The sequence below is a fragment of the Ornithodoros turicata genome, chromosome 8, assembly GCF_037126465.1.
Source record: "Ornithodoros turicata isolate Travis chromosome 8, ASM3712646v1, whole genome shotgun sequence".
NCBI lineage: Eukaryota > Metazoa > Arthropoda > Arachnida > Ixodida > Argasidae > Ornithodoros > Ornithodoros turicata.
The window spans coordinates 28,316,025-28,330,997 of NC_088208.1; the positions used below are offsets into that span (position 1 = coordinate 28,316,025).

Here is a 14,973-nt window from a genome sequence, read left to right on the forward strand (position 1 = left end):
ATGGCAACTCCGAAGTCAGAGCTCAGCCTAGGAAGTAACCTTACTGGACCAGTGTCACTGCCGTACGGAATATCGCCCTTGGACGTATCAAACCCCGAGGCATGGAGCAGCTACAAGGAACGGTTATCCTTCTTCTACGAAGCCACGGGCGTAGCTGCACCGGAGAAGCAGCGCGCTATCTTCATGACGGTATGTGGCGACAACGCATACGTTCTTCTACGTTCACTATTGCAACCTAAGCAAGTATCGGAGGTGCCATACAAGGATATTGTTAAAGTCCTTGATGAATACTTCATGCCTAAGCCATCTGAAATTGTTAGGCGCGTGTTTTTCATGCGCCGAACACAAAGACAGGATGAGTCTATAGCTACGTACGCTGCCGAACTTAAGAAGCTGAGTGAGTTTTGTAACTACTCATTGCTGGAAGAAATGCTGCGTGACAGATTCGTAGCAGGCATACGCGAAGAAACGATACAGAGGCGTCTCTTCGAAGAGACAGACCTAACGTTCAAAAAAGCGTATGAGCTAGCGCTGGCAGCAGAAGCTTCTCGAAAAAGTGTAAGCCTCGTCCGAACGCCGCTTCCGCAAGCCCAGGAAGTGTTATCAGCAAATCTTCACAAGATAAAACTGTCAGCTGAATCAAGGGCGTCCAAAGACTGTTGTTACCGATGCGGAGGCGAACACGATGGTTCTAGTTGTCGTTTCAAAACATATAAATGTAACCTTTGTGGCAAGGTTGGTCATCTTGCAAGAGCATGTAGATCCAGGAAGGGAAGGAAGAGTGCCTCACGAGCAAGGCCAGCCCATGGCAAGGCACTTAGGATTAGCAATGCTGAGGAATTTACGGTGGGAATAATCAACAGAACTCAAGCAAGCGAGGTTACCGAACCAATTATAATGTCAGTGAACATTAACGGAAAACCCCTCTCAATGGAAATTGACTCAGGGGCAGGACACTCTATGATAAGTGAGGCCACGCTCAGAAGGCTGTGGCCAGTACCCCCGAAACTTGTCCGCAAGAATGTCGTGTTAAAAACATGGTCCAAAGAGACTCTTCCGGTTCTGGGGGCATTTCCCGTCGAAGTCCGGCATGGCAATGATGTACACCACCTTGAAGTGTTGATTGCGAAGGGAGACGGCCCAAGTCTGATTGGACGAAATTGGTTCAAGGCATTGAACATCTCTGTAGATGTCGTGAACACAGTAGAGTCAATGGATCGTAAATGGATGCAATATCCGGTGTTCCAACGAGAATTTGGGAGATACACTGGGCCGAAGGTGACTTTAAACATGCCGCCAAGCGCAAGCCCTATCTACCTCAAGTCGAGACAGATTCCGTTCGCCATGCGCGATAAGGTGGATGAAGCGCTAGAAGTTATGATTGCGGATGGTATATTGGAGCCGGTTACATTTTCTAACTGGGCAACACCGATAGTACCAGTCTTCAAGAAAGATGGATCCGTGAGAATCTGCGGTGATTATAAAGCAACAGTGAACAGGGCTTTACTGCCGGATCGATACCCGCTACCCACTGCAGACGAAATTTTTGGAAATATTGCGGGAGGAGAGTTCTTCTCAAAGCTAGATTTGTACCAAGCCTACTTGCAGCTCGAGATAGACGATAAGTCATCGGATGTGCTCACTCTGAATACACACCGAGGCCTGTACCGCGTAAAAAGACTACCATATGGTATATCTGCGGCTCCAGGAATATTTCAGATATTTATGGAGAACCTGCTCTCGGGGATATCTGGGGTCGCTGCTTTATTAGACGACATAATCATCAGTGGTCATACCGTGCAAGAACACGATGAAAGAATGTCAGAAGTTTTGACCCGGTTAAGCCAGGCAGGATTAAAGTTAAACGAGAAAAAGTGTGTTTTCTTGACACGGGAAGTAACCTTCCTTGGGTTTTGCGTCGATGCAAGAGGTATCCGCCCAACACAAGATAAGGTGGATGCAATCCGCAACGCGAGGAAGCCGTCAAATGTGAGGGAGCTGCAATCATTTCTAGGATTGTTAAACTTCTACGACCGGTTTCTGCCAAACAAAGCGACAGAACTGGAGTGCCTCTACCGCCTTCTTGACAAGAACGCCACGTGGAAATGGGCAAAAGAACATGATGCAGCATTCCACAGAGTGAAGCAGTTGCTGCGATATGATCGCCTGCTCGTCCACTACGACGTGAAACGCCCACTTACACTCAGTGTGGATGCGTCACCGTACGGATTAGGTGCAATGTTATCACATGTAATGGATAACGGGGAGGATGCGCCGGTGTTTTTCGCTTCGCGAACGATGACGACAAGTGAAAGAAACTACGCCCAAGTAGACCGTGAAGCTCTTGCGATTATCTTTGGGATAACCAAATTCCGACAGTTTGTTACAGGCAGAAGGGTGACTATTTACACAGACCACAAGCCTCTCGTGGGACTGTTCAACCCGGCGAAGCCTACACCTACGATGATTTCACCACGGATGCTAAGATGGAGCCTACAACTAGGAGCTTTGGATTACCAGATCATCTACAGGCCCGGAAAAGAGATGCTGTGCGCCGACGCTCTCAGTCGCCTTCCCGTTGAAGATGACATTGAGGACAACCTTGTGGACGACAGCGTGCAAGTCCTTATGGTGGAGGCTATGCAAGACACGTCTTGGACTGCTTTGACTGCCCAGAAGATTGCGGATGAGACCAGCAAAGACAGAGTGCTGAGAAGAGTTACGCGTTGGGTTCTACAGGGATGGTCAAAAGAGGCACAAGAGACTCCTGATTTTTTCAAGGTACGAAACGAACTTTCTATCCTCAGAGGATGTCTGTTACGAGGTGACCGCGTTGTGATCCCAGAGAGCTGCAGACAGCAGGTCCTTCAGTTGTTACACGCAGGTCATCAAGGAGTAGTGCGCACCAAGGCCCTGGCAAGAAGCTACGTTTGGTGGCCGGGGTTAGACCGGAATATTGAACAGGCCGTGGGCGAATGTAGGGCATGTCAAGCCACAAGAAATGCACCGTCACGTTGTGTGCATCCATGGCCGCTGCCGAATAACCCGTGGGAAAGACTGCATGCAGACTTCGCAGGACCTTTCAATGGGAACACATTTCTTATTGTAGTGGACTCATTTTCAAAATGGCCAGAAGTGGTTCCGGTGTCGTCCATGACTGTGGCATCTACGTGTCGGCACCTGAGAACCATGTTCGCAACTCACGGCATACCGCACACGTTGGTGACTGATAATGCGCCAACGTTCACTTCAGCAGAGTTTGAGGCTTTCCTCAGGAACAATGGAGTACAGCACATCTTATCCCCAGCTTATCACCCTGCAAGCAATGGGCAAGCGGAGCGAACAGTGCAAACGGTAAAGCAAGAACTCCGCAAACGTCAGTCTGGCGACCTTTCTACACGACTGGCACGTATTTTATTAACCTTGCGGACCACTCCAAGTTCAACTACTGGCCGGTCCCCAGCAGAATTGTTGATGCGTCGCAAGTTACGAACGATATTAGACTTAGTGTACCCGAGTCGTACTGAGCATGACCCTGTTGTCCCAGCTCGTTCTTTTGCAGTTGGAGAGCTTGTCCAGGTTCGTCAACCACCAGGTCAGAAACCAGTATGGCAGCCGGGTCGAGTCATCTCGAGGGTAGGACGTTGGATCTACCTCGTCGAGGACGCTAGGGGTTTTCAACGCCGTTGCCACGTGAACCAACTGCGGCGGGATTCCACATGTCTGGCGGACACTATGCAACACGACGACGACTACTGGAAGTTCAACGCGTCGTCGGAGACGTCAAGTCCGCATAGCTCATACGAAGCTGTGGTCTCCACGCAATCAGATACAGCAGAGGCGTTCGAAGCGGAAGACCCATGTCCGGAACGCAACTCCGATTACCAAGAAGCAGTGCCGGTCCTTCCTCGAAGATCAACTCGTCCAAGAACAAGACCCCTGCGCTATGGTGTTTTGGACACTTAAACTATTCACGGGAAATATATTGTTGTAACTATGGGTGAAGGAATGTTATGTCCTGATTATCTGCTGTGCTGCAATCGATATCTTGTTATCGTACTCTGCAATCAGGTGATGCCGCGCGCCCTTTCCCATGTCTGCCTAAAAAGGACCGAGCATTGAAGCCGGGAGTCTTTTTCCTTGTAAGCTGCTCAGCAGGTTGCGAGCGCTGTTCGTCGTACAAGCATGTACGGTAATGAATAAAGAAGTTCGAACACGACAGTAGTACAACGAGCAATCTGCCCCGGGAAGTGTTGTTATGCGGTATGTACACTCTTAAAAATGAACTTCACCGCATAGCACGCTCCTAGCCAACCATTATCTCGAATGATATCGTTATCTACCCTGATTTGTTGAAAACAGGGGGCGTACGCCTTTTCTGTGACAATTATGAACAGCATAAGTGTCACAGGAATGGCGTACGCCCCCCCCCCCCCCCGTTTTCAACAAATCAGGGCAGATAACGATATCATTCGAGATAATGGTTGGCTAGGAGCGTGCTATGCGGTGAAGTTCATTTTTAAGAGTGTAGGGTAGAGTTTCCGTCGCTTTAAAGGGATGCCACCTCCTTAGGTAGTCCCCCCCACTTGATGACGATAAGAGGTCTGTTGTCTTGTACTCGGGAACGTCTCATATGCATGGGGGAGGATTGCGCGTTAGCCCGTCCTCCAGTCTTCAGTTGTACTGGCATTTACATTAGATTATACTGTGATTGCTTTTCGTTACAGGGCATTGTAAGGCCAGAATAGTGTGGCTTTTGAAACTGATGTGGTTGGACATCGCCGTACCGATCCATCCTCCAGTCTTCAGCAGAACATTAGGCTATGATTCGTTTACACTGGGGCTAAGACATTCACCGAGTGAGCTAGACGTTCACGAAGGTGAGCTCACCATTTGGAGACTCATCCAGCAAGTCAAGAATAAAACAAGACAAAGTATCATACTGGCGTTGTCGACAACGAATTATGCGGACGATCTCGCGTACCTGATAACCAATAATACCGGGACACTACTTGTGCAATAACATTGAAAAGTATCACGGCTAAAACTCAGGTTGTGGGTCCTGTGTTTCTCTAAACATAGAGCTGCGCGGTGGGCATCCCTTTCACAAAGTTAATGCTTTCACAATTTCCACAATGTTTTTCACAATGCCCTTCTTCATCGTCTTCTTTGCCATTGGATTAATAAGAAAGATAAATAGTTATTATACTTTTAGGAAACACCTTAAGCTACTTTTTCTGTCAGAGCTATAGTTGTGCAGATATGTTTTGTTCAGTGTCACGAAGGCACCTGCCAAGTGTATGTTCATAATCATGCACTGTTATTCAGCAGTTTTATTTGTTGTTTTGTATTGTTTAAGCAAAGGAAGCTGCTATATATATTTTTGCAATTTCCACCCTCAAGATATGCCTGTTTAATATAAGACGTATTCTCTTGTTTGCAAAGGGCACTGCACCACAGGCAAATGCCTCGCGGACCTATGTTATAACTTGTGTCTCTATATATGTTTGAGAAACAATAAAATGAAATGAATGAGTAAATGTGTCTGCTGACTGGTAATGTAGGGCTTTTCACTTTTCGTCGCATAAAATATTACCCGAGTTTCTATAAAAAAAAACATACTTTTATCTGTACTGTTGAACGGTGAAAAACAAACACATTCGTGACAAATGAAGATAATAACAAAACACTGAACAACGAAGCTCGTGTAATTCAGCTTACACGCGAAAAAATTTATGTGACGCGCGAAAAGAATTGTTCAGCTACTCGTAATCTTATTCTCACGAAGCTTGTTCATCAACCGCATTCATCTTGTCCGCTTGTGCGCCGACACCGGGAAGGCCAAAAAAATTCAGCGCCGCAGTTCATTGAAGCTCCGATTTGAATTTCCTTTTTAACATTCAAATTCGCATACTTAGTTCGCTCGCGCCAATGTATAATAGGGGGTCCCTACAGTAAAAAGCCACCCTTAAATTGCTCTATCCCTCCCGGGGGATTAATCGTAAACCTACCCGTTGAGAAAGAGCTACCCTAACCAACATCATGGTCTCCATTACCAAATTTTCCTTTGTAACGATCCCCACGAGAGAAAAAAGACGAAAAAGTCGTCGCAGTTAAAAAAAGCTGAAACATATTTTCGCAGACGACAGAAACTTGCGCATGCGGCACAAACGACGAGGAGGGGTTGGAAGCGTCAGCACCAGGCGGCGCTGGTACTTGCTCCCCAACATGGCGGCACGCGCAGGTCACGTGTCGATACAGTCCTCACACGGTGGTTTGAGAGGGAGGAGGAGAAGAGGGGAGAATGGGGAGTTTGGATTCGTAAAATTGGTAGTATTGTTGGAGAGGGCTTTGGTTCAGAATACAGTTCACACAGATTAGAGCACACGTTTGAGGTTTTTGACTGTGCAGCAGAGTGTGAAGGGTAGGTTGGAACTGTTTCGGTAGCAGAATAAGCGGAAGGGAATCGGCATTGTGAGTGACGTAATGGGCCCTAGTTGATCCGCAAGGAAAATACCCGGCGCGATGGGAATGTTAATCGGTGTGAAAGTGATGCAGGTTGATTGGTTTCCTACTCTGTGTGTGTGTCTATGTGTGCGGAACAAACATGGACCGTCGGTGGTTAATCGGGTTTACAGTGTGGGATCTTGAGCCTGTGAAAACTGGGTTTCCTCTGTGTTCTACTGTGACAGCCGCTGAGGTCGCTTCTCTGAGACTCGAAACTAACGTAGCGACCAAAATCAACATGCCGGTTTACTGTCGGGAAAGAGCTCGTGTGATGGTCCCTCGGTTAAGTAGAACGCTACCTCGTCCGCTCGGTAGGTCTCATTTCGAGTACGCCGAAAGAGGGATAGTGGAGAAACGAGGTACACTTAATTTGACTGGGTCTGGACTAACCTCTCCATATTTTTCTTTCATATCTAATCCAATCGAATCCACACTTAATTTGTGGCTTTCTGCCACAGGCATGTTGGTAATATATGTGATGTGAAATGATGAGGTGATGAGTGAGTAATGAGCCAAGTCTTTGATGTGACACAAAAATAGGTCAGGAATGATGTAGCTGTATAGGGGGTACTCCCGATCCTTAATCTTCTCCACTTTCCTTATCTTCTTCGTCTCTCTCCATAACTGTCACAGACGGACCTACAAGGCTGTCGTCGTTGTTGCGTCCTCTAAAGGGCTTTTAATAACAATGTGTTTAATAATAATGTGTTATGAAAAGGCAGTTTAATAACCTATGTTGATAAGATACATAAGGTACCTAAGATGTACCCATAAAAAGTGAAGCATCACGCAAAGATAATTTTAAACAAAATCTAGATAACGATTTCAGCGCGTTTGCATAAGCACTTGACATCCAGGTAAATTTCGGCCGTAATTATCGATTCTATTAAGTGTATTGTCAAATTTATTGTCGTATCAAATATATTCATGCGCATTGTATCGATTGCACTAATTGTGGTGGTCACTGATTATCGATTATTCATTATGTACTACTGTTAATCAGTCGAGCTGTGTGTGGTGCACGTAACCAAGGCATCATCTTGGTTTTAAGGCAGTACTGGAACAGATTGGAGAGAGGTACACAACACATAGCCGCTACTTCCAACAATTGTTTATTGAAAACCATTCAGGATGCTTAAATCATATAGCTCATGCCACCTTCTATGGTATCATACCAACAGGCCCAGTGCTCCTCGTTGCTCGAGACATCATGTTGTTCAGGGGCGTAAAAAAATAAATAGATAAATAAACATCTAAAGTACCTCAAAGTTATCACGAAATTCCAAAACACACGCTACCACAGCAATTAACACTTCCAGAGATTGTTCGTGGAAATAGTCCTCCCCATTCTAGTAGTGGTAATATACGGCTTGTAGCGAATAAATACCCGGAGGACCTCTGTCTTCCCTTTTATCTCTCAAGCATAAGCACCACCATGTAAATCACAGCGTGAGCACACCCGCAGCGTCACTGACGCGAACCATTTGTTGCACTCCCGTCCTTCAAGTGAAGCCGGTGTATCGAATGTTTGTCCCACCACCACGGCTGCCCCCTCCAGTTCCACAGCATCCACCTTCTCCCGTCCCCCGCTCTACTACGTCGAAATAATTTTACGCTTCATTAGGAAGAGGGACAAACCTCCGGAGCCCATTGAAACACGTGGGAAAACAGTTTCCGTTTTTTCCCCTTCCCCAGCCAATGTTTTGGGTTTCGGCCGGGCACAGCGTGACGAGCATGAAATTGTCCGTATACCTCTTATCGGTGTAATGGGCTGTGCACTGATTTTGAACCCGTTTCGCTTTCGAGCCTGGTATCGAGAGTGACAAATTGGACGACGCTGTGTTGTGTGTGAACCCACAAGAGGGTGGGGATTAAGCGTGAGAATGTTCAAGCGCGATGGAGATTGGAACGGTGTATTTCGGACGCATCTAGGGATTATAAAACGATGGCCGCTCTTCGATGCGTGCGACGATGTCCGCCACCACCTGCGAGACGCCCTATATTTGGACTGCTTGAGGGACACTCTCTATATAATAACAATCGCTGTTCGAAATATCGGTGCCTCTCGTCCTGAGGCTTTTCCCTTAACTTTTCCTGCGGGACACCCTATATTCGGACTGCTTACGGGACACTCTCTATATAAGAACAATATCTGTTCGAAATATCGGTTTCTCTCGTCCTGAGGCTTTTTCCTTAACTCTTCCTGCGGGGACACCCTATATTCGGACTGCTTGCGGGACACTCTCAGTATAAGAACAATCTCTGTTCGAAATATCGGCGCCTCTCGTCCTGAGGCTTTTCCCTTAACTTTTCCTGCGGGACACTCTCTATATAAGAACAATCTCTGTTCGAAACATCGGTGCCTCTCGTCCTGAGGCTTTTCGCTTAACTTTTCCTTCGGGACACCCTATATTCGGACTGCTTGCGGGACACACTCTATATAAGAACAATCTCTGTTCGAAATATCGGTGCCTCTCGTCCTGAGGCTTTTCCCTTAACTTTTCCTGCGGGACACCCTATATTCGGACTGCTTGCGGGACACTCTCTATATAAGAACAATCTCTGTTCGAAATATCGGTGCCTCTCGTCCTGAGTCTTTTACCTTAACATTTCCTGCGGGACACCCTATATTCGGACTGCATGCGGGATACTCTCTATATAAGAACAATCTCTGTTCGAAATATAGGTGCCTCTCGTCCTGAGGCTTTTCCCTTAACTTTTCCTGCGGGACACCCTATATTCAGACTGCTTGCGGGACACTCTCTATATAAGAACAATCTCTGTTCGAAATATCGGTGCCTCTCGTCCTGAGGCTTTTCCCTTAACATTTCCTCATCGCTCCGCTGGGATGTTCTACCATTCTACCCTTAACAGGTATTCACACGAGAGACATTCCGACAGAATATTCTAGTGGAGGAAAAAAAAGTGCTCAAGGGGCGAAAGTTACACGTAGCAGACAACACCGTCGGCCTTGTCGTCTGCTATGGAATATCTTGTGGCTGAGCCGCAGAACATTCCCCATGGTTAGAAAAGCAGGCATCTTCCGCTGGAGTATTCTGGGGAGTGTTGATCGTGTGAATATACAATGTATATGGGAGGTTGCCCACTAAGTGCGTGTCACGGCATTATAAATGTGAAGTACCTATATACACTATGATGTCGCTCATATTAAAGCTTCGTCGCATTGAGGTGGAAAATAAATCTAGTAGAACAAAAAATGGCTACATCTTTTGGGCATTCTGCAAAAGGCGTCGGAATGAACTAGCTTTCAAAGACTATCTTCCGACCCTGATCTTCGGGCCTCCGCTCTCGCATTCGTGTGGTTGTAAAGTGTGACATATTCTTTCTTTTTTTCTTATCTCACTTCTTCTCTTCGTTTTTCTCCACAACTGTTACGGGTGGGCCTGCACACCAGTCGACTCTGGTAGGATCTGTAGAGCTTAAGCAGAAGTTGAGGTGCAGGTGCAGGTGCGAACCTTGTTTTATCGAATCGGTGACGGCTGTTTCGTCGACTTTTTTATTATGTCAATTCAATTCAATTTTATTTCATCCTTAGGACGGGGAGATTGGAAAAAAAGCTGTAGGACAGCTTGACAACTTCCCATCCCCAAAGTTTACACTTCGAACTACACCAAAAAGAAACAATGCCGAAGTTTAGACTTCACACTAGCGCAGGAAGAAATAAGAAACAAGAAAACAATGCCCAGTTATCATACACACTACACATATAATCACAGTTCCAGAGGTGACTGCAACCCGTGAAAATGAGATGGCTGAAATTCAATGCCGTGTTAAAAAAAAACATTTAAGATAAAAGCGACTTCGTTAGCAGCATTTAATTTGCTGCAGTTGAGTCGATGTTCCTCACAAAAGTTTCAACGGATAGACCTTAGTTACAGCTGCATGTAGACGATTTTTCCGTCTAAGGGTTCAATGGTTGATCCACAATGCCCAACATTTCTTTATCGCGTAATCCCCCGACCAAGAAGTGGTGCCAACAGTCTCTGTTCGAAGTATCGGCGGCTTGTGACCCGCGGAGCATTTGCTTGGATCTGTGTAACTTCGTTTCGCTCGTGACTATATGGTACAGTTTTTATCTCCTTTCTGTCATGTTCCTGGTAGTTGCGCTCAAATTTTTCCCAGCTGTCATCCAACAGATAAAATTCAACGAAGCTTCTCCGCCGGCGCTCAAGCAACCGTTTCGGGTTCTCTGGATTCACGAGCAATCAAATAAGCATCAACAAGTCCCATCTCAAATGGTCACTGTGAAAGCGAGGACACGAAACAAACCAATCAAAACAGTTTCTCCTGAGGGAAAGCTGCCCGCAGTGAGCGCAAAAAGCTTTGATTTGCGTCAGCGCGTAATTGGTACCAACGATCAGCACGTTTCGCCCCCTCCAGGTTCGCTGTGACATGCAAATTCCACCCTCTCCAGAAACACACGAGGGCACGTGAGTTGCCGACTTTTCCCGCGTGCGCCACGTGCGCTGTTGTGGTAGAAGGCGCCCCCCTGCGGTCGCTATGAATACGCTTGGAGGGGAAAACCGATGAAAGGTTGCGGACGTCCCAAAGATGAAGGGGGCAAGTGTGAATGGAACTGGGCGAGTTTTGTGTTACAACAGAGTTATTCAATGCTGGGATTGTGAAGGGTATAGAAAGAGCGGTTTCGCGGGTGCAATGTTTCCGCTCGTAAGGCAAAGTGGATGAATACAATTCGTGGTCGGACTTTGGGAATTGGGCCGTGGCAACTTTTTGCAGGAAGGCCCCCATACGTAAGGAATGTTGCGTTCATACGCGGGGGCAGACCTTTTAGCCTTTCGTGCTGTTTATTAGTGAGGTTCCTTTTGCGTTAATTCTTCGTTCACAGCATCATGCGTTCAATAAATTAATAATAAAATATTCATCAAATTACATCTCTTAAGTTACGTAGAACTACCGAGGGTTGAAATTCATGTTCCGACCGGTTCACCGCAAGACTATGACGTTGCTGAGGCCACAGCCTGTATGAAGGACGCGTCACAGACACTGCTTCTCTCTTGTGCCATTCTTTGCTCGCTTTTTCGTCAGAACCATGGAAGACTGGAATGGGTTGCCGGTGTCAGTGGTATCTATCGATAACAACGTAAAATTCGAAAAAGCTCCGATTGAGCTGTATGATGATTGACTTTTCTGATAAAACGTGTCTATGTTCTGTATAAGTGTATGCTTTTATGCAATGCCTGGTATGTACCCCCTCCTGCTTGGGCCTAAAGGGCCGCAATATGCGTTAAATAAATAAATAAAAAATAAACGTAGAAGAAACGCAAAATATAGAATCCAAAGGAGGCACCGGTTTCCCCCAAAAAATAGTTCCAGCTGGCATAGAAAATCAGAACACAAGAGGCAACAACAACTTCACTTCAAGGTGACGAATGGGGAATTTCATCGCCAGGGGCGACGCTCTACCCCATTGCTGGTGGTGATGTGAGGGATGAAATAATGAGCCCCTTCACAATAAGGATCGAAGTCTTACAGTGTCCAAAAAGGTCAAAAGAGCTTTGAGGGCAGAGCGTTGGTTAGCTGGATTTGCCCATGGACCAAGCAATTCTGATAGAGAGGGGGAAAGTCACAAAGCCACCGGCGGAAAATCGCAGTACTGAACACGTACTAAAACGGGACGTCTGGAGAATATAAATGGAGGGGTGAAAAAATTTCTAGAATGCTGGCACATTCATACAGAGGTCAGTGCATGCAAAACTCACAAGAGGCATCCCCCTCAAACAAGGGTATCATTAGGATTTGAAAGTATCTCCGCTCTGGCTCTTTGACAGCACCTGGACAGCGTTTCGTTGGTGTATTCATGATGATGCCCGAAAGTAATTGTCTCCAGTCATTGCCTTCTCATAAAAAGAAAGAAAGACGACCCGCATACCTTTGTAAAGCCGCGGCCACAAAAATTTTCGTCTTAACTGTTTCGATTCTATTGAACGTTGGAAGTATATTTCTTTTGTAATAACCCTGTATATTTTACTTTATGTCGCCCTGTTTTTGCAATATACTAGCGTATGTCACTATAGAGCCTGGTCGTATCACCATTCCTGGAATTTTGCTGCGCAATAAACTATATTTAACTAGATTTTATTTGAATATATTTGTATATATTCCTTTGAAACTACCCTTTAGGACAGGAAGCGCGAAAATCCAGCCTTCGAACGCTCCTGTCGTATGAGGCTTGTCTGGGAAACAACGTACCCTAAGACCGCTGACGTAGCTGAGGGAGTAATTTGTCGCCTGCCAGGGGCAGGCGACGTCCTACGGAGTTGCAGGGCGGACCTGTCAGAAACAGCGCCCTCCGAGCTACCATTAGCTCCGATCGATATTCGCTGGAACAAGCCTCCATCCCAGCATCCCCTTCTTCAATGCTTCCGTAGGATGAATCAATATTACCCTTGGCGAGAAATGGTTTTCTATTGAGAAAAATATTCAGCGTACTTCGTTAAAAAATAGCACCGAATCTGAATGTACGATATGAATGCCGTGTAACGTAAGTTTAATTATGTAAAGTTTTGCGAACTGGAAGTCGAAAATTTGCCAAGTGAAGGTCACTTTTTACCCCCCCCCCCCCAATGTGAAGAGCGTGTCTAATTTACTCATATTAATGATAATTGGCAGAGATATTCAGGGGATATCCCATCAGAAAAAATTGCCGATCACCATGCCCTATGGAGCTTGCGCGCGACAAATTTTTCAGCGCAATCCTTGTCAGTCCGACAAAAGGAGGTTGGAAACCCAGCCCGCACCTGCAACGCAGAAAGAGATAACACAGGTACGGCTTATCGCGTCCGACTTCCGCTGGGGTCGCACTTTCCCTCTCCCAATTTCAAGAACTGTCACTTTTTCTACAACACTGTTAAACAGAACTTCACCACATAGCAGGTTCCTAGCCAACCATCATTCCGAATGATATCATTCTGTGCATTGATTTGTTGAAAATGGGAGGAGGCGCCTATCTGGGACAGATTATCTTGTCCCAGATAGGCGCATCCCCCCTGTTTTGAACAAATCATGACACAGTATGATCATGACATGATATCATTTGGTATGATGGTTGGCTAGGAACCTGCTATGTGGTGAAGTTCTGTTTTAGCAGTGTATCACTCTGTGGGCTGGGTTAGCAACATCTTTTCGTCGGACTGCGAGCGATTGCGCTCAAAAAGTCGTCGAGCGTTATGGTTTGGTGCTGCGAAAAGCATGATGTTCGGCTATTTTTTTCTGATGGGATAGCTCGTGAATATCACTGTCAATTACCATAAACTTGAGTGAATTCGGCACACTCTTCATATTGGTGGGGTAAAAAAGTGACCTTTACTTGGCAAATTTCCGAGTTCAGTTCGCAAATATTTACATAATTAAACTTATGATACAGGACATTCACATCAGGAGTTGGCAAAAACCTGGTAAGAACAAATGCCGTTGACCGCATGATTCTAGGTGGCGTAGTTTTTTTTTTTTTATTATTATTATTATTATAATTCAATGACACGTTTTCTGGGACACCCTGTATATTAATCATGCAGGTCCAAATACGAACGTCGCCGATCTTCGGAACGGTAAAAACGGTAAGCAGTAAAGAAAGTGTCCAAGGCGAAGTACGGCCCATCGGCATTGCACGAACAGAGAATTTACTCAGACTCCAGGCGAAGGTGTAAGCGTTGAGCGCCGCTGTACTAAAAGATATCGACATTTGTGTGTAGTATTTCGCACAACGCAGCAGCCAATGTGGGTGAACATCATATACCACGGAAACAATGAAAATATTTGATTCTCACAGGAATTTTTCCGAAAGACAAGGCCTTCTCGAAACAAGCAAAACCTTCCAAGATGGAGAACAAAGCTCTCGCACTTGGCCGCAAATATGGCAAAATATGCATTAAACGTGGATTTTCATGCAGGATATCTCATAACGCGTAAAACATGCATTTATATATGCACCACAGAACACACCTAATCGGTCACAAACCAAGACGTCAAAAGTGTCTTTTTTTTTGTTGTCTTTGTTTGTCATCGTCCAGATACGAAACCAGAGAAAAAAAAAATGCATTTGCAAAAAAGTTTACGCTCCAGCCATCACTCCTGGACCCTTCATTTGCTACAGTTTCTCTAGCAGCACATCGTAGCCTCACAAGAGATAACCCGGTTCCTTCAATCCTACGTTTCTGCATGAGTATTTCTATTTCTGGTGAGATGACCATTGTACGCCTTACCGTGGATAAATAAAAGTAAATAAACAATAAACATAGACGAGAGCACAATTGACAGCGCTTTTAGAGGAGCAAATTTCCTTAGCTTCACTACGTTACTGAAAAAAAGAAAAAAAAGGGTGAAAGGGGGTAAATGATTAATATTGCAGAACTCTAAAACACAAGCACCGCAATCTTCAGAAATTATCCTCATCTTTCTTTGATAGATAACGCATTTGCAACGTGA

At 45.7% G+C, this 14,973-nt stretch overlaps 1 protein-coding gene across 1 annotated transcript; it reads left to right on the forward strand.

Moving 5' to 3' along the window:
- LOC135367565 (uncharacterized protein K02A2.6-like) lies at nt 1-3,966 on the forward strand. Its single transcript, XM_064600856.1, has one exon. The coding sequence runs from the start codon at nt 1-3 to the stop codon at nt 3,964-3,966; it is 3,966 nt and encodes a 1,321-aa protein (XP_064456926.1).
- Nucleotides 3,967-14,973: the final 11,007 nt, after the last annotated feature.